At 47.1% G+C, this 25,890-nt stretch overlaps 1 protein-coding gene across 2 annotated transcripts in view; it reads right to left on the reverse strand.

Annotated features, from left to right (window-relative positions):
- Positions 1 to 25,890, reverse strand: part of NCKAP1 (NCK associated protein 1) — a 149,906-nt gene that overhangs the window by 35,013 nt on the left and 89,003 nt on the right. For both annotated transcript variants that reach the window (XM_073577502.1, XM_073577503.1), the window contains 5 exons: positions 17,099 to 17,244; positions 16,028 to 16,160; positions 12,589 to 12,708; positions 7,021 to 7,160; positions 6,353 to 6,484 (listed from right to left, as the gene is read on the reverse strand). In XM_073577502.1, coding sequence (XP_073433603.1) covers positions 6,353 to 6,484; positions 7,021 to 7,160; positions 12,589 to 12,708; positions 16,028 to 16,160; positions 17,099 to 17,244 — 671 coding nt within the window. The remainder of the gene's footprint in view (positions 1 to 6,352; positions 6,485 to 7,020; positions 7,161 to 12,588; positions 12,709 to 16,027; positions 16,161 to 17,098; positions 17,245 to 25,890) is intronic.

Genomic DNA, 25,890 nt, shown 5'->3' on the forward strand with positions numbered 1-25,890 from the left:
TGATCCAGCTTGGCATCAAAGAGCCTAGAGCTGTGAAATGCGAGGTTGGTGAGCGACTTTTTTGAGGTAGTGTCCGCACTCCATGACTTCAACCAAAGGATGCGGCGTATGACTACTATGTTGCTGTTAGCTCTTGCTACACACCCGGCCGCGTCCAAGGAGGCGGCCAAAAGGTATTTACCCGCATGATTAATTTGGTCTGTTAAATATGCCAGCTCGTCCTGAGGTGCTGCCGCTAAGATGCCCTTGCGAAGAATTTTTGCCCAAACTGAAATGACTTTCGCCACCCAAGCGGAGGCGAAAATAGGACAGAGTTAGGCGCCGGATGCCTCAAAAATTGACTTAGCCAGCGATTCTATTTGCCTGTCTGTCGGATCTTTAAGCGAAGCTCCGTCCGGGATAGAACCGTCTTAGAGGAAAGACGGGAAACTGGTGGATCTACTTCGGGAGCTTTGGTCCATTTTGTGACTAGATCCACATCGAAGGGATATAGCACATCTAAGTACTTGCGGCCTGAAAACCGCTTCTCATGGTGTTCCCAGTGATTGGCTAAGGAAGTGTCGAACTCCTTGTGATTAGGAAAGGTTCGAGAGAGAGGCCTCGCTCGCTTAAAAGACACAGAGCATTCCTGAGGGGGTGCCTTATCCTCCTTTATTTTGAGGGTTTGGAAGATAGCCGATATGAGACTATCCAACATGTCCCGTGTTCTAGCTATGCTGTTCGCCTCTGAGTCAGATCCAGATTGGGAATCATCGTCTGACCTAGGGTCGTCTGGATGAGGAAGACGAGGAGCGTAGCCTGGGTGAAGCGGAAGGACCTTGCGAGCTGGAAGAAGAGCCAGACAAAGCCTTCTTCCTAGAAACCCTACCTGGCCTGTCCGTCTGAAGGTCGCGGTCAGGTGCAGGCGACTCACCGTGAGGGGCGGTCGGCGCACAGGTGGCTGTAGATAGCTGAGGTAACCGTTCTAAGACCTGGACCAGAGACTGAGAAACTTTAGTCAAGCCATAGACCGACAGACATTGCAACGGCCCACTCAGGGGGTGGAGTGCTCTCGTTTCGGGTCTCTGAGTGCTCCTGAGGGGCAGACATGGTGGAAGGGCAGCAGGACGGGCAGAAAGGAGACAACTGACCTGATGCCCACTTCTTTTTACAGCGCGCACAGGCGTAGTGAATAGCGGTGGGTCTAGAACAGAGAGCCCTTGCAGGGTTAGGCATATGTTTATGCGGCAGTAGCGCTAACCTGACAGGGAACTGCCGTGGGGAGCTAATTGTAGCGTCAGACTATAACAGCGCTGAGCCTACCGAGGTTCAGATGCGGAGCAAAACACCGTTGTGACCCCCCAAGAAGAGATTTGATGAAGGAAGAGAGAGGGTTATCCCACAAATGCCAGGATAACGCTAGCGGAGGGCGGGGCTTAACAGCCGAGCCGCGTGTTTGGATGACGACCGAGGGGGGCGCGATTAAGGTCAGAGACTGACAGCGCTGAAGCGAAAGCAGCCCTGTGATGGGCTAAGAAACGCGCGAAGAAAGCGCGCGCAGAGAGGGAGGAAGAAGCTTTCAAACTGAAAGTGAAAGCGTCTCCCCCTGAGACTAACGTGCGACGGCGCACCCGGAGCCCGCGCTCGCAGGGATAATGAGGGGGCCGGGTAGGCTGCTAACCGCGGAAACCAGCGCTGGACCCCCCTGGATATAAGGAGAGGCGTGCGCCTGACGGAGCGCCCGGGGAAAAAGGGGGCGGGAATTTCAAACCGGCAATGAGGGGCGCCCACCCTGATCACTTCAATGTGGAGCGATTGCAGGGCGGGAGTTTCAAACCGGGGGCGCTGTATTGCCTGTGACGGCTGCAGGGCTGAATGGGTCGGCTTGGGTCCATTTTGAGAGCGGGGCTGGAGGGGACATTCAGACAGCTTACCTGACGTCCCTGATGAGGATGACTGTAGGGGCCCACGGATAGAGAGCAGGCCGCTGGGAGAGAAGATCCTCTGTACCTGAACCATGTCCGCATGGTGCAGAAGACGGCGCCAATCTCTTGCTGGCAGGGGGAACGTCACCACTGGTGACCGCCGTCTTCCTCTCAGCCCTGTCCTGGGAGAGGGGTGAGGAGGGGAATCGGCTAGGACCGGCCACCCGTCAATAGCCCATAGCTCCCGAGGGTGATAGGGGAAAGGTCCTGCCTGCGGTCCTGAGTGTTGCGATGTGGGCAATACCACATTGCTCGCTCAGCCGCCTGATATGGAAAAGCAGGATGAACTCACATCCTGTTTCCTGATGCTGAATCTAAAAAAATAAATGGAAAAATTTAATACACACAACTAAAACCTAAAAAGGAAAAAGAAATCGTTAAATGCGGATCTGGGGAGATCCCGGTCCGCCTCCTACAGACACTAAGCACAAACTGAGGTGCTTGGTGCCTGTCGGTGGGTGTATACTGCCGGGGAGGAGCTAATTTTCTTGTTTTGCATAGTGTCAGCCTCCTAGCAGCAGCAGCATACACCCATGGTAATCTGTGTCCCCCAATGAAGCGATAAAGAAAAATAAATTTATATGATGGTCAATTTACATAATTACAAATAATATGTTATTAGCATGGACGGTTCGGTAATTCTGATACTATAGCTGTCGTCTGTACTAGATGAACCACACGTCTAACAGCCCCTCAGCACTAGTAAACATTAGCATTTACTTATACAATTAATTACTTAAAGGGGCTCTCCACTATTAGGACAACCCCTTTAACTAAATGTTCGGCCTCGATAAAATAATAAAGCCTATACTCCCCTCCTGTGCCAGCACCGTTCCCCCTCTGCCCCATGCTGGGATGCGGTATTATGACAAGTGACACTGGCGCCCAATCACCGCTGGCGTCACTGTCTCTGCCTTCGGACAAACTGAACATGAAGAGGAAGCCAGGGGTGAGTTGATCCATGGCTTCCTCTTCATTTTCAGTTTGTCTGAAAGCGGAGACTGTGACACCAGCGCTGATTGGGTGCCGGGCATCACTTGTCATAATACCACACCCCAGCATGCGGGAGAGGGGGTGCTAACACGGCTGGAAAGGAGCAGGTATGAGAGGGGAGCGTAAGCATTATTATTTTATTGGGGACGAACATTTAGTTTAAGAAGGGGTTGTCCTAATAGTGAACAAACCCTTTAATATTCTCTTTTTCCAGCTGCTGGGTACAACCACTCAATATAAGGAACATTCTGAACAAAACTGATATGCTGCTGCATTGTGCCTAGTGTAAGGACTCAGGGAGCCGCCATCATGCATGACCATCACCCGCCCAGGACCTGCAACAGCCCTCACATTGTAGATCAGCTTAATCCTGGCTTTCTTTCAAGGGTAATGTGTTACTTAGATTTCTTTAAACTAATTAAAACAGGCAATTTTAATTTGTGTTAAAAAGGTTGTGTGGGCAAAAAGAAAACAAAAAAAGAGTTTCCCACCTGGATCCAGAGCAGGCCGCTCTGTGGTCCGTGCCGAGACAGGAAAAGAGGATGTCACCATTCCACCAGCAAGGGGACCGCTGCAGCCTGTGTTTGGCTGCAGCAGTTAAAATCAGTAGTCGCAAAGACTCTGATGATGTAACTGTGACATCGCCTCTTCGTGTCTTAGCACAGAGCGGATAGCATTGGATCCAAGATTATAAGGAGCCAATTCAGCCTGAGCAGTAGCCACGAGTACTAGAAGAAACGGGTGTAAAAGAGAACTGATTGAGAGGGATTACTAAGGCTTAGCCGGTTTTTAATACCTTTATTTATTACTGAAGCTTTGCCAGTTAAAACGACTTGCAATTTTAGTCCATCCCAGATTAGCACCACAATTTGGCACATTTTGTTTTTGCACAGTTTACAGCAAATAAAATGTGTGGAGCTTACCTGAAGGGATAATGCCACAAACAGCCTGACAAATTTGCTATAATTTACACCCGCCCATGCCTGGTGAATATTTGATTTTCTGGTACATGCAGAGAAAGCAATGTGCATAGTTTATTGCTAGGACCATTATAAATTACACCAGACAATGGGGCTGTCCCACAAACAAATTACATTTTAATCAATAGATCTCGGAATAATATTTTCCACAATTGGATTAGTTTAAAAAAAAATGTTCCTGTGCTGAGATAATCTTATAAATGTGTCCCTGCGGTGTACTCTGCAATGGCTGTGTCTGACCCAGCAGGGACATGGTCTGATCATACCACAGCTCCTGGGAAGGGGAGGAAGCAAGAGTTTACAGACAGGACAGCATGGGTGAACAGAATTTTTTTCGGGAGATAAGGCATTTCAATGCTTGTTTTTAAAAGGAACCTGTCACCAGTTTTGTCATACATCAATGAAAATTATCACCTTATTTAGTGCCTGATTAAGCACCTGTGGTGCATTCCATAAATGGTTACATACAGTGCCTACAAGTAGTATTCAACCCCCTGCAGATTTAGAAGGTTTGATAAGATGCAAATAAGTTAGAGCCTTCAAACTTCACACAAGAGCAGGATTTATTAACAGATGCATAAATCTTACAAACCAAAAAGTTATGTTGCTCAGTTAAATTTTAATAAATTTTAAACATACAAGTGTGGGTCAATTATTATTCAACCCCTAGGTTTAATATTTTGTGGAATAACCCTTGTATGCAATTACAGCTAATAATCGTCTTTTATAAGACCTGATCAGGCCGGCACAGGTCTCTGGAGTTATCTTGGCCCACTCCTCCATGCAGATCTTCTCCAAGTTATCTAGGTTCTTTGGGTGTCTCATGTGGACTTTAATCTTGAGCTCCTTCCACAAGTTTTCAATTGGGTTAAGGTCAGGAGACTGACTAGGCCACTCCAACACCTTGATTTTTTGCCTCTTGAACCAGGCCTTGGTTTTCTTGGCTGTGTGCTTTGGGTCATTGTCTTGTTGGAAGATGAAATGACGACCCATCTTAAGATCCTTGATGGAGGAGCGGAGGTTCTTGGCCAAAATCTCCAGGTAGGCCGTGCTATCCATCTTCCCATGGATGCGGACCAGATGGCCAGGCCCCTTGACTGAGAAACAGCCCCACAGCATGATGCTGCCACCACCATGCTTGACTGTAGGAATGGTATTCTTGGGGTCGTATGCAGTGCCATCCAGTCTCCAAACGTCACGTGTGTGGTTGGCACCAAAGATCTCGATCTTGGTCTCATCAGACCAGAGAACCTTGAACCAGTCTGTCTCAGAGTCCTCCAAGTGATCATGAGCAAACTGTAGACGAGCCTTGACATGACGCTTTGAAAGTAAAGGTACCTTATGGGCTCGTCTGGAACGGAGACCATTGCGGTGGAGTACGTTACTTATGGTATTAACTGAAACCAATGTCCCCACTGCCATGAGATCTTCCCGGAGCTCCTTCCTTGTTGTCCTTGGGTTAGCCTTGACTCTTCGGACAAGCCTGGCCTCGGCACGGGAGGAAACTTTCAAAGGCTGTCCAGGCCGTGGAAGGCTAACAGTAGTTCCATAAGTCTTCCACTTCCGGATGATGCTCCCAACAGTGGAGACAGGTAGGCCCAACTCCTTGAAAAGGGTTTTGTACCCCTTGCCAGCCTTGTGACCCTCCACGATCTTGTCTCTGATGGCCTTGGAATGCTCCTTTGTCTTTCCCATGTTGACCATGTATGAGTGCTGTTCACAAGTTTGGGGAGGGTCTTAAATAGTCAGAAAAGGCTGGAAAAAGAGATAATTAATCCAAACATGTGAAGCTCATTGTTCTTTGTGCCTGAAATACTTCTTAATACTTTAGGGGAACCAAACAGAATTCTGGTGGTTTGAGGGGTTGAATAATAAATGACCTTCTGAATAAACTTTTCACAATTTAAAAAAAAATTAAACAAAGAAATAACATTCTTTTTTGCTGCAGTGCATTTCACACTTCCAGGCTGATCTACAGTCCAAATGTCACAATGCCAAGTTAATTCCGAATGTGTAAACCTGCTAAATCTGCAGGGGGTTGAATACTACTTGTAGGCACTGTAACTCCTGACTCCTCCTGTATATCCCCCAAAAACCTTTCTAGTTAGATTGCTTTATACAGAAATATTTGCTCCATATAATGAGACACTGCATTTCATTAGTGGAAGAATATTGGGCTAGATGCAAATAGTATGTCTTCATCTAATTAATGGTGGCTTTTTCCTCCTCACATTCCATTCTAAGCCTCAAGCATATCTCTGCTCCACATACAACAGACGGGAGATGACCCCTGAACTCCACATTTCATATTTGGGGAAGTGACACATTTGATGGATCTGCAAATATACTTTTTGAGTAGTTAATATAAGGAAAAAAAAAAAAATTTGAACTACATACCAGGTGTCCGACACTTACTTAGTGAAACGAATTTCCAAGTGCGAGGTCAGATATTCTCTCGGAGTGAACGTGTGCTCCCATACAGCCATATTAGGGGCATAGTTAATAGAGAAGCAGAGTTCTGAAAGTGCAGTATGTAGCTTGTCTAAACTGTAAGGGGAAAAACATTAAAGCATTAAATAATTACGATTACGGTATGTAAAAAATGGGATTTATTTATAGCCATCTTTGCCATATCAGCACAGAGTCTAGGTATATACAGCGTAAACTGAGAAAAACACTAGTCCTGACAATTCTACCTACTAGGTCCTGTTAAATAACAAAATAAATGTTAATAATGAAAATATTAACATTGAAAAATTCACTATTTTACTTCTGTGCAAATATGAGAAAGAAAAAGCTCTTAAAAAAATAAAAAAATATTTTATTTACAAGCAAAATGGAATTAAAAACAAACAAAAATACAAAGTAACTATACGCGTTGTACCACAAGTAAAAAAAAGTTGTTACAAATTGCTTGGTTTTAAGGCCTAAAATACGAAAAAAAATAAATATACAGAAATTTTGAATTTATTTTTTTTTAACATGGATTGAAAAACTCATCTATGTCTTCATTCTTCCCATAATGGAAGTGAATTAAGAAAGTCAACATTTAATTGCAAAAAAACCCACAAATAAACCCTTACTTTGTAACCACAAGTCTATTTTTTCTCATGCTTTCAACTCCGGGTTTTTCTCGCTCAGGTTCTCCTTTCTTTCCGGTCTGCTTTTTTGACTTTTTGTTCACTGCTTGACTGATTGTTTTGGCACAGTGTTTTGGCAGCAGCTAAAAGTTGAATAAGTAAGAAAAAAAAAAATTCTTGAAAGCTAAGCAGCTCATAATAGCATCTACTAAGGTGGGCAATTCTATCCCAACATTCGCCTTGCTAGGTCGTAAGAGAAACAAGTAGCAAGATACTATTCTGAGACAGAATGCAAAAGTAAACGATATATAGATACATAGATTGATTATAGATAAACACACATCACAGATTTGTAATGCATTAATTAAACAAGGCAAATATATACCATATTTTTTGGACTATAAGACAATTTTTCCCTCCAAATATGTGGATTAAAATGTGGGGTGCATCTTATAGTCCGGATGTACTGGACTATGGCTATGGTAGGGAGGTGGGGGAGCAGTTCCGGCGGAGCAGCGGGTCACAGAGGCAGGAGTCGGCTGCTGCGGCTAACTTCTGCGTCCGCTGCTAAAGAGAAATGAATATTCACTGCATTTCACACTCATTTCTCTTTAATCGCATCCTGGTATGATTGGCCCCATCCTTTCCTTATCCTGGTATGATTGGCCCCATCAGAAAACATAAAAAAACCCAAACCATTACACTTACCTCCCTGATGCTGCTTACAAGCATAAAGCAGCTGCTGGCATCGGAACAGGATGCTGCGAGGGAGTGTCGGGAGGGTAAGTGTAATGGTTTGTTTCTTTTATGTCTTCTGATGGGGCCAAACATACCAGGTTAAGGATGGGGCCCTGCATACCAGGATATGGATGAGGGCCAAACATACCAGGGTAGGGATGAAGGCGATCATTCCTGCCAAGATAGGGATGAGGAGTACTATTCCTGCCAGGATAGGAATGAGGGGGGACCATGCCTACCAGGATAGGGATGAGGGGGAATATTCCTACCAGAATAGGGATGAGGGGGAATATTCCTACCAGAATAGGGATGAGGGGGGCCACTCCTACCAGGATAGTGATGAGGGAGACCATTCCTACCAGGATAGGAATGAGGGGGACCATCCCATTCCTAACAGGATAGGGATGAGGGGGACCATCCCATTCCTACCAGGATAGGGATGAGGGGGACCATTCCTACCAGAATAAGGATGAGGGGGGCCATGCCTACCAGGATAGGGATGAAGGGGGCCATGCCTACCAGGATAGGGATGAGGGGGGCCATGCCTACCAGGATAGGGATGAGGGGGGGCATGCCTACCAGGATAGGGATGAGGGGGGGCATGCCTACCAGGATAGGGATGAGGGGGGCCATGCCTACCAGGATAGGGATGAGGGGGGCCATGCCTACCAGGATAGGGATGAGGGGAGACCATGCCTACCAGGACAGGGATGAAGGGGGACCATGCCTACCAGGACAGGGATGAGGGGGGACCATGCCTACCAGGATAGGGATGAGGGGGGCCATGCCTACCAGGATAGGGATGAGGGGAGACCATGCCTACCAGGACAGGGATGAAGGGGGGGCCATGCCTACCAGGATAGGGATGAGAGGGGCCATGCCTACCAGGATAGGGATGAGAGGGGCCATGCCTACCAGGATAGGGATGAGAGGGGCCATGCTACCAGGATAGGGATGAGGGGGGCCATACCTACCAGGATAGGGATGAGGGAGGCCATGCTTACCAGGATAGGGATGAGGGGGGCCATGCCTACCAGGATAGGGATGAGGGGGGCCATGCCTACCAGGATAGGGATGAGGGGGGCCATGCCTACCAGGATAGGGATGAGGGGGGCCATGCCTACCAGGATAGGGATGAGGGGGGCCACGCCTACCAGGATAGGGATGAGGGGGGCCATGCCTACCAGGATAGGGATGAGGGGAGACGATGCCTACCAGGACAGGGATGAAGGGGGACCATGCCTACCAGGACAGGGATGAGGGGGACCATGCCTACCAGGATAGGGATGAGGGGGGCCATGCCTACCAGGATAGGGATGAGGGGAGACCATGCCTACCAGGACAGGGATGAAGGGGGGGGCCATGCCTACCAGGATAGGGATGAGAGGGGCCATGCCTACCAGGATAGGGATGAGAGGGGCCATGCCTACCAGGATAGGGATGAGAGGGGCCATGCCTACCAGGATAGGGATGAGAGGGGCCATGCCTACCAGGATAGGGATGAGAGGGGCCATGCCTACCAGGATAGGGATGAGAGGGGCCATGCCTACCAGGATAGGGATGAGAGGGGCCATGCTACCAAGATAGGGATGAGGGGGCATACCTACCAGGATAGGGATGAGGGGGGCCATACCTACCAGGATAGGGATGAGGGAGGCCATGCCTACCAGGATAGGGATGAGAGGGGCCATGCCTACCAGGACAGGGATGAAGGGGGGGCCATGCCTACCAGGATAGGGATGAGAGGGGCCATGCCTACCAGGATAGGGATGAGAGGGGCCATGCCTACCAGGATAGGGATGAGAGGGGCCATGCCTACCAGGATAGGGATGAGAGGGGCCATGCTACCAGGATAGGGATGAGGGGGGCCATACCTACCAGGATAGGGATGAGGGAGGCCATGCCTACCAGGATAGGGATGAGGGGGGCCATGCTTACCAGGATAGGGATGAGGGAGGCCATGCCTACCAGGATAGGGATGAGAGGGGCCATGCCTACCAGGACAGGGATGAGAGGGGCCATGCTACCAGGATAGGGATGAGAGGGGCCATGCCTACCAGGATAGGGATGAGAGGGGCCATGCCTACCAGGATAGGGATGAGGGAGGCCATGCCTACCAGGATAGGGATGAGGGGGGCCATGCTTACCAGGATAGGGATGAGGGAGGCCATGCCTACCAGGATAGGGATGAGAGGGGCCATGCCTACCAGGACAGGGATGAAGGGGGGGCCATGCCTACCAGGATAGGGATGAGAGGGGCCATGCCTACCAGGATAGGGATGAGAGGGGCCATGCCTACCAGGATAGGGATGAGAGGGGCCATGCTACCAGGATAGGGATGAGGGGGGCCATACCTACCAGGATAGGGATGAGGGAGGCCATGCCTACCAGGATAGGGATGAGGGGGGCCATGCTTACCAGGATAGGGATGAGGGGGGCCATGCCTACCAGGATAGGGATGAGGGGGGCCATGCCTACCAGGATAGGGATGAGGGGGGCCATGCCTACCAGGATAGGGATGAGGGGGGCCATGCCTACCAGGATAGGGATGAGGGGGGCCATGCCTACCAGGATAGGGATGAGGGGAGACCATGCCTACCAGGATAGGGATGAGGGGAGACCATGCCTACCAGGACAGGGATGAAGGGGGACCATGCCTACCAGGACAGGGATGAGGGGGGACCATGCCTACCAGGATAGGGATGAGGGGGGCCATGCCTACCAGGATAGGGATGAGGGGAGACCATGCCTACCAGGACAGGGATGAAGGGGGGGCCATGCCTACCAGGATAGGGATGAGAGGGGCCATGCCTACCAGGATAGGGATGAGAGGGGCCATGCCTACCAGGATAGGGATGAGAGGGGCCATGCCTACCAGGATAGGGATGAGAGGGGCCATGCTACCAAGATAGGGATGAGGGGGGCATACCTACCAGGATGGGTATGAGGGGGGCCATACCTACCAGGATAGGGATGAGGGAGGCCATGCCTACCAGGATAGGGATGAGGGGGGCCATGCTTACCAGGATAGGGATGAGGGGGGCCATGCCTACCAGGATAGGGATGAGGGGGGCCATGCCTACCAGGATAGGGATGAGGGGGGCCATGCCTACCAGGATAGGGTTGAGGGGGGCCATGCCTACCAGGATAGGGTTGAGGGGTGTCATGCCTACCAGGATAGGGATGAGGGGGCCATGCCTACCAGGATAGGGATGAGAGGGGCCATGCCTACCAGGATAGGGATGAGGGGGGGGGGGGCATGCATACCTAGGTAGGGATGAGGGCCATGCATACCAGGGTAGGGATGAGCGGGGCCATGGATACCAGGATAGAGATGAGGGGGCCATGTGTATCAGGATGGGGATGAGGAGACCATATATACCAGGATAGGGGATATTAAGTACAGAATTGACCACATTTTTTGCTTCAATTATTTTTTCCTAATTTATTTCTCCAAAACCTTGGTGCATCTTATGGTCCGGTGCGTCTTATAGTACGAAAAATATGGCACGTATAAAAATAGAAAAAATTATTTGCCTTTAATATTTTTTATAAAGAAAAAGACAAAATAAAACACAACAATAAAGTTTCTTCTTTTGTTAGTACAATCCTCAAACTTATTTTGTTGCTTTTACCCATCATGACCTGTTTAATTTCTTTTTTATGCACATTTGTTTTATCTTTCAAAACCATAACATTTAGATTATAAGGGCTTTCTCTTTGTAGGAAGAGTTGTAGTTTTCGAATGACACTATTAATTTAACCATATAATGTACTGGAAAATGGGCAAAAAGTTCCAAGTGTAGTGAAATTGGTAAAAAATAAATAAAAACAACACACCCAACTCTGTCATTTTTTTTTTTTATAATGTTCACTGTGCGGTAAAATTGACTTGGTAACACAATTCTCAAAGTCGGCATGATTACGGTGATACAAAATGTGTAAAGTTCTTTCAAATTAAGAGTTGGAAAGAAATTTTGGAAATTTGTAGCATGGTGGCTCAGTGATTAGCACTCTTGCTGTGTAGCATTGGGATCCAGGATTCAAATCCCACCAAGAACAACATCTACAAGGAGTTTGTATGTTCTCCCCGTGTTTGCGTGGGTTTTCTCCGGAATCTCCGCTTTCCTCCTACACTCCAAAGACATACTGATAAGGAATTTAGATTGTGAGCCCTTTTGGGGATAGCGATGATAATATCTGTAAAGCGCTGTGGAAATTATGGCCCTATATAAGTGAATAAAATTAATAAATTAAATAAGTAAATAATTTGGTTAGTGTTATCATTGTTTACTGCCCCTGAGCCCACACTGACTGACAGAGGTGAGATGAAAGCTGTCAGTTACTCACACCCAGGTCTGCTGTGCTCCAGCGCATTTCATCACTGCAGTGAGGATAGCAGACTGTCAATACATGTCTTGCATTGAGCCTGTCCTTAGCTATTGTGGTGGGCGTGTTCTTTCCCCAGTGTGCTGCTACCTGCTTAGGATTGGTCAGTGCCAAAGAGAGGAAGAAGTACACGCCGCCCCCCAGTGAAATCTTTCAGGTAATGCCCAGTTAGGACTTTAGATGCCAAATACTTTAGCTGCTAATATTTCCGCAAAGCAAAGGCAAAAAACAAGTTTTATTCGGCTCTGCTGCCGCTAATACATCATGTGTTCAATATTAAAAATTTAGTGTAAATTCTTCTTTAAATAATAATGTCTTTGGGGACTGAAGGCAAATACTTAGCCAATTAGTGGCAAAATAGTATATTCGTTCATGGCTGCACTTCTAGTACCCTCAGAATTATAAAAAATAAAAAGACAAAAACAAAGAAAAAAAGTTTATTACCTGATCACTCAGGGTACACTGTTCTGTGCAGATGTCTGTGATGAGATTCCGGGCTTGTTTCGCCATTTCATCCAAGAACATATTACATAGAGACAGACTACGATCTCCAATGTGATGTCTCTGAAATGTGACAGGACACGGTTAGCTGCCATCTGCATTGCATTAAGAAATTATTACTGACAGAAGACAAAGAAAACCTATTATTGTCACAGAAAGGGGTTTTCCCAGAAACAACATTATCTATCTGCAGGATAGGCGATAAATATGTGATTACAGGGGCTGTACGAATCAGCTGAAAAGTGAGACCTCAGCTCCCTCCACAAAACTGCAGTGAATATGAACACTGTAATGGTTGGGCACGTGTGCTGCCGCCAAATCCACTGTCTATGGAGCAGACAGAAACAGCCGAGCAATGTAGTAAATGGGTCCAGCTTTTATATGGGCCGTCTTACACATGTAGGTACCTTATCTACTATAGGAAAAACACCTATACATGCATGCATACAGGGTGGGCCATGTATATGGATACACCTAAATAAAATGGGAATGGTTGGTGATATCAACTTCCTGATTGTGGCACATTAGTATATGGGAGAGGGAAAACTTTTCAAAATGGGTGGTGACCATGGCGGCCATTTTGAAGTTGGCCATTTTGGATCCAACTTTATTTTTTTCAATGGCAAGAGGGTCATGTGACACATCAAACTTGCTGAGAATTTCACAAGAAAAACAATGGTGTGCTTGGTTTTAACGCAACTTTATACTTTCATGAGCTATTTACAAGTTTCTCTTTGTTTACAGCCATTGACATGTAGCAGAGGTTAACACGTGAGGAGCAGACAGAAATTATGTTGATGTCTGGTGAATGCAGTACCTGGGTCATTGCAGCAGATTTCAATGCAAGACACCCTATGAAAGAAAACTGTCATCATTCCCATTTTATTTAGGTGTAGCCATATAAATGGCCCAAACAAAAAAGTTTGCCTCATCACTGAACATAATGCTCTGTGTAAACTGAGGGTCCTGTTCCAATTTTTGCTTTGCCCATTCTGCAAATTCAGCGTGCCGATCTGGGTCAATCTTGTTGAGATGCTGCAGCAGCTGGATTTTGTAAGAGTGCCATTTATGAGTCGCTAATATCCGCCGAGTGGATGTTCGACTGATGCCAGATCGGCATATGTCTCCCCAGTCCCTGTCCGACTATGCTTGGCTCCCCAGTCCCTTTCCGGCTATGCATGGCTCCCAAGTCCCTGTCCGGCTATGCATGACTCCCCAGTCCCTGTCCAGCTATGCATGGCTCCCCAGTCCCTGTCCTGGTATGCATGGCTCCCCAGTCCCTGTCATGGTATGCATGGCTCCCCAGTCCCTGTCATGGTATGCATGGCTCCCCAGTCCCTGTCATGGCATGCATGGCTCCCCCAGTCCCTGTCATGGTATGCATGGCTCCTCAGTCCGTGTCCTGCTATGGATGGGTCCCCAGTCCCTGTCCTGTTATGCATGGCTCCCTAGTCCCTCTCCTGGTATGCATGGCTCCCCCAGTCCCTGTCCTGCTATGCATGGCTCCCCCAGTCCCTGTCCTGCTATGCATGGCTCCTTATCCCCTATTGTGCATGTATGATTCCTGTTTTAAAAAATAAATAAATAAATAAATAATCCTATTTACCTTCCTGCGCGCCCTTGGTGGCACTGCATCTGCCAGCAGCTGTTCTGGCCGAGCGATCATAAGGCCCCGCACATTAAGGTAATGCATATGCGCTCCATGATTATGGGAGTGGAGATGCGTGCATATTCATTACCTTAATGACCAGCGCCACGTGATCGCTCGGCTGGAAGAGCTGCTGGCGCCAGCGGCCGGAACAAGATGCAGTGCCGCCGACTCACCGAGGGCGTGCAGAAAGGTGAGTATGATGTGTGCTGAAAGCAGGCGGCTGCGGCTGGCACAGTGCGCTGTTACAGCAGAACAGGCTTTAGCCACAGCCGCCGGCTCCTGGCCTCTGTGACCCGCTGCTCCCCCTCCCCCGCCGGCCTTCAGGTACAATTGACTCGTGTATAAGCCGAGGGGGGGCGTTTTCAGCACAAACAAATGTGCTGAAAAACTCTGCTTATACACGAGTATATACGGTAATTAATTTGCATTTTATTGCATGAAATAAGTATTTGATACAATAGAAAAACAGAACTTAATATTTGGTACAGAAACCTTTGTTTGCAATTACAGAGGTCAGACGCTTCCTGTGGTTCTTGACCAAGTTTGCACACACTGCAGCAGGGATTTTGGCCCACTCCTCCATACAGATGTTCTCCAGACCTTTCAGGTTTCGGGGCTGTCGCTTGGCAACATTGAGTTTCAACACCCTCCAAAGATTTTCAATTGGGTTCTGGTCTGGAGACTGGCTAGACCACTCCAGGACCTTGAAATGCTTCTTACGGAGCCACTCCTTAGTTGCTTTGGCTGTGTGGTTTGGGTCATTGTAATGCTGAAAGACCAAGCCACAACCCATCTTCAATGCGCTTACTGAGGTAATGAGGTTGTTGGCCAAAATCTCACGATACATGACCCCATCCATCCTCCCTTTAATATGGTGCAGTCGTCCTGTCCCCTTTGCAGAAAAGTATCCCCATAGTATGTTTCCCCCACCATGCCTCATGGCTGGTATGGTGTTCTTGGGGTTTTTCTCATCCTTCTTCTTCCTCCAAACACAGCGAGTGAAGAGAATACCAAAAAGTTATATTTTGGTCTGATCTGAACACATGACCTTCTCCCATGCCTCCTCTGACCATTTGGATGATCCAATGTTGAACTTAAAACAGGCCTGAACATGTACTGACATGAGCAGGGAGACCTTGCGTGCCCTGTAGAATTTTAAATCATGACGGTGTAGTGTGTTACAATAATGTTTGAGACTGTGGTCCCAGGTCTCTTCAGGTCCTTGACCAGGTCCTCCTGTGTAGTTCTGGGCTGATTCCTGACCTTTCCCAGAATCATCCTTACCCGAGGCGAGATATTGCATGGAGCCTCAGACTGAGGAAGATTGACAGTTAGTGCTTATAAAATTCTATAGAGGGGAAAGGGTGATCGATGAGCTAGATGCAGACATTCTGCTACCAGTTCTACAGAAACAACAGTTCGAGTTCTCCACAGAACTTCATGAGCATCAACTGGCATCTCCTATCTCAGCAATGGGAAGATCTGTATTCACTGAAGACAAATTTTACAAGTGAATTGAACATTTTGAGAATGATCGATCAGTTGAGGAGGAGAGAAAAGCAGATTTCTGAGATTAGACTATAACTTAAAGGTTTCGATTTTTGCGTGCAGTTTTAATATCTGAATAAATAAAATGACTGTTACTCATTAGCCTGCACAATTAACCTTGTATTTATCATACATACATGTCAATGTTGCAAATATAATACAAAAAAGTCTACACATTCTTACCTCTTCAGGGCAAAGTTCATGAGTGCAGCTCATAAAATGAGTGCAGATGAGGGGGAATGAGATTGAGTATCTTGATTGTGATGGCAGCTCCAAACACTGCTGAAACATCTTCTCAAATGCTCGACTGTAAAAGCTAAAATATGAAAGAAAAATAAGCACAGACGTTGCAATTGGAATGTGACTGACAGCACCTTCTGTGCTGAAAACACGAGCACTGGAGAGGCTGTGGCTCTTTTTAACATCATTTTTACATATTTATTAGCTCCATGAGCAGTACACATTTGGATACAGAGGGGGAAAAAAAAACCTGTTTCCTTTATCCAAATGTAACAATGCGGTACGTACATTTTTGGAATTAAGAAAAATCACAAAAATATCAGTTTCACAACTGTTCAGAAAAACCTGTTGTGTATGTACACAAGGAATAACACTGTATTTGGCCATTATAATGCTTCTTTATCTTACATCACTAGGTTTACCTTCTGAAAGATCCATATCTTGAGAACACCGATTCTGCTAACAAAGTAGCAGACAAGGCAGCCCACGACCAGACAGGCCCTTTTGGCATTTGCCAGAATTGCCAGATGGCCAGTCCAGCCCTGGATGTCTCCCACACACAGTACACACAGACATGAGTGGTTCCTGCTCTCCATGTACTGTATGTTCAAAAGCAGCAGGAGAAGCATGGAGGAAATATTACAGCAGTACTGAGCAGTCTTGCTGTGAATTCAGCTCTAGGATGAAAAGACACTTGCCAGAAATCTGCAGAATGATCTCTCTCATTCTCTCTCCTCCTCCAAAATTTGCTCTTTATAGACATCAATAGGTTGCTGTAGTGTGAGCCCTTTGGCAGTCTCTCATTTTGACCAAGATGGATTACAACAGAATGAATAAGGAGTCCAAGAAGGGGATGATGTGGCTCTTAAGTGGAGTAAGAAGATGATTTTTCCAATAAGATTTATTACAAACGTTTCTTAGATTTGCTTGTTCTAACTGTAACGTTCAATTATTCCAACAATGCTTCAATATTCAAGGTGCCAATGTACAGAGAACTTGCAGGAAAGCTCTTACCAAAATATGGAGAGATCAGACGTTTCCACCAGCATTTCAACTAAGGAATCCACCATCTTTGTATGGAATATTATAGTATTCATCATCTTTCCAAGCTCCCTATGGTCAGCGAGACTCAGCGATGCTTTAGAAACACTGGTGTAGGCCTTGAAGGGAGGAGACATGGATATAACAGGACATTAATAAGTCTAGCATTTCAAAACTAATGCACAGAAAGAGCACATATAAGTAACAACTCTCATCCTAAACAGTGTATGACCGAAAATCAACCAGTCCGATGGAAATCAAGAGCAAAATCCCTGGAGCCAGCTCACATGACCAGATCACAACAGGTAAAGCCATCAATCCCCGTAATACCAAAACAAATAACATTTATAAAGTAAAAGCTTTTTTTTAACACTTTATTTTTTGTTAATCCCTCACATCAGCGAACCCCAATGGAAATAAGAATGGCAACACATTGCTTGAGGGTAGATCAACTCTAGGAAAACCAGCAGAAGAGAGGCAGAGATGTTTACCTGCCCAGACCTCCACACAAAGGCACAGGTAAACATCTCTGTCTCTCTTCTTCTGGTTTTTCAATTTTTTGGAGGATCTTTAAGTCCTCTTTTTGCTGCTTAGTGATAGATCAACTCTAGCCATCTGCTAGACCAATCGTAAAATACTGCATTTATAGTGTGTATTGTAGCATGTTGTGGACCACAGCTAGACCGGGGATTTCCAGGTGGAGTGCAACACAAGGTGTAAAAACAAGATGTCAAAATAATTCACAGTAAGTTGCATAAATCTGTGTACGGGAACAAAAGCCTCGAGCACAAGGACAGCAGTCCTGATAGATCGGGAGGGAAAACGCTGGATGTGGTTTAAAGAGGACCGATCCGTTCTGACAAAAATGCAAGAAATGGCAGTGGATGAAACTATAAGTCTGCCCGACCCGTTTCCACTTCTGTAGCAATGCGGTATTGCAAGCTCGTTGCTGGCAATAACTAGTCCTGTGTCCTCTGGGACTTGTAGTTTTGCCCGGGCTCTGATGGGATGATGTAGGATATTAGGGGTAGTAGTCCGGTGGCTCTGGCTGATGTGGGATATTAGGGGTAGTAGTCCGGTAGCTCTGGCTGACGGGATGATGTGGGCTATTAGTGGTAGTTGTCCGGTGGTCTGGCTGACGGGATGATGGGGATATTAGGGGTAGTAGTCCGGTGGCTCTGGCTGATGTGGGATACTAGGGGTAGTAGTCCGGTAGCTCTGGCTGACAGGATGATGTGGGATATTAGGGGTAGTAGTTCGGTGGCTCTGGCTGACGGGATGATGTGGGATATTAGTGGTAGTAGTCCGGTAGCTCTGGCTGACGGGATGATGTGGGATATTAGTGGTAGTAGTCCGGTAGCTCTGGCTGACGGGATGATGTGGGATATTAGGGGTAGTAGTCCGGTAGCTCTGGCTGACGGGATGATGTGGGATATTAGTGGTAGTAGTCCGGTAGCTCTGGCTGACGGGATGATGTGGGATATTAGTGGTAGTAGTCCGGTAGCTCTGGCTGACGGGATGATGTGGGATATTAGTGGTAGTAGTCCGGTAGCTCTGGCTGACGGGATGATGTGGGCTATTAGTGGTAGTTGTCCGGTGGCTCTGGCTGACGGGATGATGTGGGATATTAGTGGTAGTTGTCCGGTGGTCTGGCTGACGGGATGATGGGGATATTAGGGGTAGTAGTCCGGTGGCTCTGGCTGATGTGGGATACTAGGGGTAGTAGTCCGGTAGCTCTGGCTGACGGGATGATGTGGGATATTAGTGGTAGTAGTCCGGTAGCTCTGGCTGACGGGATGATGTGGGATATTAGTGGTAGTAGTCCGGTAGCTCTGGCTGACGGGATGATGTGGGATATTAGTGGTAGTAGTCCGGTAGCTCTGGCTGACGGGATGATGTGGGCTATTAGTGGTAGTTGTCCGGTGGTCTGGCTGACGGGATGATGGGGATATTAGGGGTAGTAGTCCGGTGGCTCTGGCTGATGTGGGATACTAGGGGTAGTAGTCCGGTAGCTCTGGCTGACAGGATGATGTGGGATATTAGTGGTAGTAGTTCGGTGGCTCTGGCTGACGGGATGATGTGGGATATTAGTGGTAGTAGTCCGGTAGCTCTGGCTGACGGGATGATGTGGGATATTAGTGGTAGTAGTCCGGTAGCTCTGGCTGACGGGATGATGTGGGATATTAGGGGTAGTAGTCCGGTAGCTCTGGCTGACGGGATGATGTGGGATATTAGTGGTAGTAGTCCGGTAGCTCTGGCTGACGGGATGATGTGGGATATTAGTGGTAGTAGTCCGGTAGCTCTGGCTGACGGGATGATGTGGGATATTAGTGGTAGTAGTCCGGTAGCTCTGGCTGACGGGATGATGTGGGATATTAGTGGTAGTAGTCCGGTAGCTCTGGCTGACGGGATGATGTGGGCTATTAGTGGTAGTTGTCCGGTGGCTATGGCTGATGTGGGATATTAGGGGTAGTAGTCCGGTGGCTCTGGCTGACGGGATGATGTGGGATATTAGAGGTAGTTGTCCGGTGGCTCTGGCTGATGTGGGATATTAGTGGTAGTTGTCCGGTGGCTATGGCTGACGGGATGGTGTGGGATATTAGTGGTAGTTGTCTGGTGGCTCTGGCTGATGTGGGATATTAGTGGTAGTAGTCCGGTGGCTCTGGCTGACGGCACGATGTGGGATATTAGGTGTAGTAGTCCGGTAGCTCTAGCTGACGGGATGATGTTGGGTATTATAGTGAATGTGGCTATGTAGAGTGGGCGGGGCTCTACACTCAGCTTTATTTATAGATATAATCATTATAATTTGTTATAACTAACCGTATTTAGTTACTATGCCCGGGCAGCGCCGGGCTCTTCAGCTAGTAATATATATTTTTTAGAAAGATTTATATTTGGCCTTTCTTTTAGTTTATGAGGGGGCGATAGGTACTCTATAAGCAATCTACAGCAACAGAAGAGGGTTCGTTTTCCAGATACTATCAATCACCTCTAAAGCTGCAATGGTGGAATATAACATACCGGTAAATAGCATATTTTATTTGCCGAGACTTTTTTGCGCATAAAAAAATATGAATGAAAGGACAGATCCAGTGGAGTGACTTAGACATGTGCATTTGCAGCTAGGGAAAATATCCACCCTAGCAATTGTTGGCCTGAAGGCAAAGAAATGGGAGAGGATACAAATCACCCACTTTTCATAAAAAAAAAAAATGCTTTGCTCATCCGTTTATGACCCTATTAACTATGGCACGGACACCCCATATCAATAAGTCTACCTGATCTACCTCCGCTGTGGGTCTACCCAGATTTTCAGTGCCCCGGCCAACAGCATCTATATCTCTCTCTAATATATATATATATATATATATATATCTATAATCGTCGGCTGAGCCCGGCTGGCCGCGACCAGTCAGCGATGCAGGATCTCCGTGACAGACAGACAGACAGGTACCGTATGATAATTGGGTATGGCGCGGGAGTGTGCAGTGTGTCTTCAGGAAAATGGCGCCGGACAGCGTGGTATGGGCATGCGAGTACTCCGGCGCCAGTGCCACACTCCTCCACCAGCCTCCGGCAGAACGGGACAGCGCTGGACGACAGGAAAGATGGGTGAGTATAAACGTTTGTGTTTTTTTGTATGTGTGCGGTTTTCTAGGGGTGAGGGGGACCATACATACCAGGAAAGGGGGGTGAGGGGTACCATGCATACCACGAAAGGGGGATGAGGGGTACCATGCATGCCACGAAAGGGGGGGTGAGGGGACCATGCATACCACGAAAGGGGGGTGAGGGGACCATGCATACCAGGATAGGGGGGTGAGAGGACCATGCATACCAGGATAGGGTAGGTGAGGGGGACCATGCATACCAGGATAGGGTAGGTGAGGGGGACCATGCATACCAGGAAAGGGGGGTGAGGGGAACCATGCATAACAGGAAAGGGGGGCGAGAGGACCATGCATTCCAGGAAAGGGGGGTGAGGGGAACCATGCATACCAGGATAAGGGGGGTGAGAGGACCATGCATACCAGGATAGGGTAGGTGAGGGGGACCATGCATAACAGGATAAGGGGGGTGAGGGGAACCATGCATAACAGGAAAGGGGGGCGAGAGGACCATGCATACCAGGATAAGGGGGGTGAGGGTGACCATGCATTCCAGGAAAGGGGGGTGAGGGGAACCATGCATACCAGGATAGGGGGGTGAGAGGACCATGCATACCAGGATAGGGGGGTGAGGGGAACCATGCATAACAGGAAAGGGGGGTGAGGGGGACCATGCATAACAGGAAAGGGGGGCGAGAGGACCATGCATTCCAGGAAAGGGGGGTGAGGGGAACCATGCATACCAGGATAGGGGGGTGAGGGGGACCATGCATACCAGGAAAGGGGGGTGAGGGGAACCATGCATAACAGGAAAGGGGGGTGAGGGGGACCATGCATAACAGGAAAGGGGGGCGAGAGGACCATGCATTCCAGGAAAGGGGGGTGAGGGGAACCATGCATACCAGGATAAGGGGGGTGAGAGGACCATGCATACCAGGATAGGGTAGGTGAGGGGGACCATGCATAACAGGATAAGGGGGGTGAGGGGAACCATGCATAACAGGATAAGGGGGGCGAGAGGACCATGCATTCCAGGAAAGGGGGGTGAGGGTGACCATGCATACCAGGATAGGGGGGTGAGAGGACCATGCATACCAGGATAGGGTAGGTGAGGGGGACCATGCATACCAGGATAGGGTAGGTGAGGGGGACCATGCATACCAGGATAGGGTAGGTGAGGGGGACCATGCATAACAGGATAAGGGGGGTGAGGGGAACCATGCATAACAGGAAAGGGGGGTGAGGGGGACCATGCATAACAGGAAAGGGGGGGCGAGAGGACCATGCATACCAGGATAAGGGGGGTGAGGGTGACCATGCATTCCAGGAAAGGGGGGTGAGGGAACCATGCATACCAGGATAGGGGGGTGAGAGGACCATGCATACCAGGATAGGGTAGGTGAGGGGGACCATGCATACCAGGATAGGGTAGGTGAGGGGGACCATGCATACCAGGAAAGGGGGGTGAGGGGAACCATGCATAACAGGAAAGGGGGGTGAGGGGGACCATGCATAACAGGAAAGGGGGGCGAGAGGACCATGCATTCCAGGAAAGGGGGGTGAGGGTGACCATGCTTACCAGCAAAGGGGGGTGATGGGACCATGCATACCAGCAAAGGGGGGGTGAGAGGACCATGTATACCAGGATTGGAGGGTGAGGGGTAGCATGCATATCAGGATTGGGGGTGAGAGGACCATGCATATCAGGATTCGGGGGTGCATTATTGCATTATTATTAAATCTTCATAAAGAAACTACATACATATTCTAGAATACCTGATGCGTTAGAATCGGGCCACCATCTAGTACTGTATAAAAGCCTTAGGGCTCGTATTCTGGAGGATTAACGTGCCATTGTTGAAAGGATAAAGCTCAGATTTTGTGATACTCTCCTCTCCCCCACTCTTTTAAAGCAGCTTAAAGAGACGTTTGGCAGACACTTCTGATGAAAATTCCTCCGCTCTAAGATCCCCTGTATTTCATTTTGAGCTGCTATGAATCTGTTAAAACGCTCTCTCTGGATTTCCATGACTCAAAGTGGGATGTTCGGGTTTGTCAGCGCATCTTTTGAAGCATGGTTTCGCCATTATCTCAATACAAAGACAAAATGCCCAGATAGCTTGACTTTAAAGTGGTTTCTTTTTCTTGTTTTTTTTTTATTTCCTCCTTGAAAGGCGACTGAGAAAAGGGCAGCCTGTTTTTTGCAGAAACCATTCTGCATTTTGATGCACAGTCTCCTCGCTCCTAGGCCAAAAATAATACAAGCGGAAGGCATTCTGCGATCATCAAAGCGTTCTCAGGTCAGACGAGACAAAGGGCTATTCAGCTACTGTTGCACAGATGTTTGTGCGCTTCTTACATTCACTCTTCAGCCAACACATCTTTGGCTCCAAATCTGACGGTCACTTTCATGTCTTACTTGTAAGACAATGTCTGACATGATAAAATATGTGATTCTTTGTTGGGACGTTGAAGTGTGTCAAATCGAGGTCTATAATTTACTTTTATTTGCTATAACTTGAATTAAAAAGGGGCTTCGTTATATCACTATGTGGCCATCAAGTTTCTGCAAGGCTTTTTTTTTTTTTTTTTTATAAAGAGGGCTTTGTGAATAAATGTGTTGAATTAATAGTAATATCAAGTGTGAAGGGATATTTTGTCTTAACAATGAGCCTTTTTTTGCCCGAGGATAAAGAGTTATTTCTACAGGTCGAACACTGAAATATTATGGGGCGATTCACCAAAAAGGCGACCATGTCCTTTATGGAGGAGGTGGGGAGACCTCAAATCAAATTGTTGTGTTGGCATACAATATTTAAAAAAACAAAACAAAAAAAAAGCACACAAAATAGCCAGATGGACCAAAAACTATTAAAAAATGGATCCAGCCCACTGTTTAAAACACAGTTTTTGGTGTTTATTTCCTAGCCGTAAGGCTGAGTGCAGACGGAGTTTTGAGCCCTGCGGATTTTTCCGTGCAGAATGGAAGAAAACCGCAGGTCAAATGACCTGCATTTTTCCTGCGGATTTCTTCCATTTTTCACGCGGTTTTCATGCGGTTTTTGTGCGGTTTTCCATTGCGGTCTTCCCCCTGCGGATTTGGTAACAGGGGAGATAGAAAACCGCACAAAAGTAGTAACATGCTGCGGATTTTGTACCGCAGGAAAACCGCGCGTAAAAATCCGCAGCGTCTGCACAGCGTTTTTTTTTTTTCATTCATTTTAAAGGTACTGTACATCACAATGCGGATATGCAACGTTTCTGCGCGGTAAAATCCGCTGCGGAAACGCTGCAAATCTGCATTGTGTGCACATGGCCTTATACTGCTAAGATCTACCGTATATACTCGCACATAAGCCGAGATTTTCAGCCCATTTTTTGGGGCTGAAGGTCCCCCCCCCACCCGGGCTTATACACAAGTCATATACGCCAGTGTGTCGACAGGTTAGGGGGAGCGGGGGTGTCAGATGATACTGACCCCCCCCCTCTGACGAGTCTCGCTGATCTGTCACAGTGATCTGTGATGTGACAGATCAGCGATCTGTCACAGGACAGTGATTTCCCCCCGGGACAACCTAATAAAGTTTAAAAAAAAAAAAAAAAAAAAGAAGTGTAAAAATAATTTTTAAAAAAATCGCTAAATAAATAATAAAAAAAAATATTTCCTAATAAATTCAACAAGTACACATATTTGGTATCACCGCGTCCGTAACGACCCGCCCTATAAAACTGTCCCATTAGTTAACCACTTTAGCGAACCCCTTAAAAAATAAAAAACGAAGCAAAAAATAATGTTTTATCATACCACCGAACAAAAAGTGCAATAACGCGCGATCAAAAAGGCGCATATAAATATGCATGGTACCGCTGAAAACGTCATCTTGTCCCGCAAAAAACGAGCCGCCACGCAGCGTCATCAGAGAAAAAATAAAAAAGTTATAGCTCGCAGAATAAAGCGATGCAAAAATAATTTTTATATAAAATTGTTTTTATTGCATAAAAGCGCCAAAACATAAAAAAATGACATAAACGAGGTATCGCTGTAATCGCACTGACCCGAAGAATAAAAGGGCTTTATCAATTTTACCACTCGCAGAACTGTGTAAACGCACCCCCCAAAAGAAATTCATGAAATGCTGGTTTTTGTTCATTCTGCGCCCCAAAAATAAAAAGCTATCGAAAAGTGTTACGTGCCAGAAAATGATACCAATAAAAACGTCAACTCGTCCCGCAAAAAATAAGACCTCACATGACTCGGTGGGTCAAAATATGGAAAAATTATAGCTCTCAATATGTGGTGAGGCAAAAACTATTTTTTACAATAAAAAGCGTCTTTTAGTGTGCGACAGCTGCCAAAAATAAAAACCGCCATAAATAGTGAATCAAACCCCCCGTTATCACCCCCTTAGTTAGGGAAAAATAATAAAATTAAAAAACATATTTATTTCCATTTTTCCATTAGGGTTAGAATTAGAATTGGGGGGGTTTCCACTGTTTGGGCAGATCAGGTGCTGTCCAAACGCAACATGGCGTCTGATCTCAATTCCAGCCAACTCTGCGTTGAAAAAGTCAAATGGTGCTCCTTCTGTTCCGAGCTCTGCCATGCGCCAAAAGTGGTTTACCCCCACATATGGGGTATCAGCCTACTCAGGACAAATTGCAAAACAACTTTTGGGGTCCTATTTCTCCTGTTGCCCTTAGGAAAATAAAAAATTGGGGGCAAAAATATCATTTTTGTGGAAAAAAAAAATGATTTTTTTTATTTTCACGTCTGGGCGTTATAAACTTCTGTGAAGCACTTGGGGGTTCAAAGTGCTCACCAAACATCTAGATAAGTTCCGAGGGGGGTCTAGCTTCCAAAATGGGGTCACTTGTGGGGAGTTTCAATAGCTTAGGCACATCAGAGGCTCTCCAAACGCACATGACACCCGCAGAGCATTCCATCAAAGTCTGCATTCCAAAACATCACTACTTCCCTTCCGAGCCCCGACGTGGGCCCATACAGTAATTTTCTCCCACATATGGGGTGTCAGCGTACTCGGGACAAATTGGACAACAACTTTTGGGGTCCAATTTCTCCTGGTACCCTTGGGAAAATAAAAAAAATTGGGGACTAAATGATCATGTTTGTGGAAAACTACCGATTTTTTTTAT

This window comes from Dendrobates tinctorius, unplaced genomic scaffold (genome assembly GCF_039654945.1).
Source record: "Dendrobates tinctorius isolate UK_male_01 unplaced genomic scaffold, ASM3965494v1 ptg000056l, whole genome shotgun sequence".
Classification (NCBI taxonomy): domain Eukaryota; kingdom Metazoa; phylum Chordata; class Amphibia; order Anura; family Dendrobatidae; genus Dendrobates; species Dendrobates tinctorius.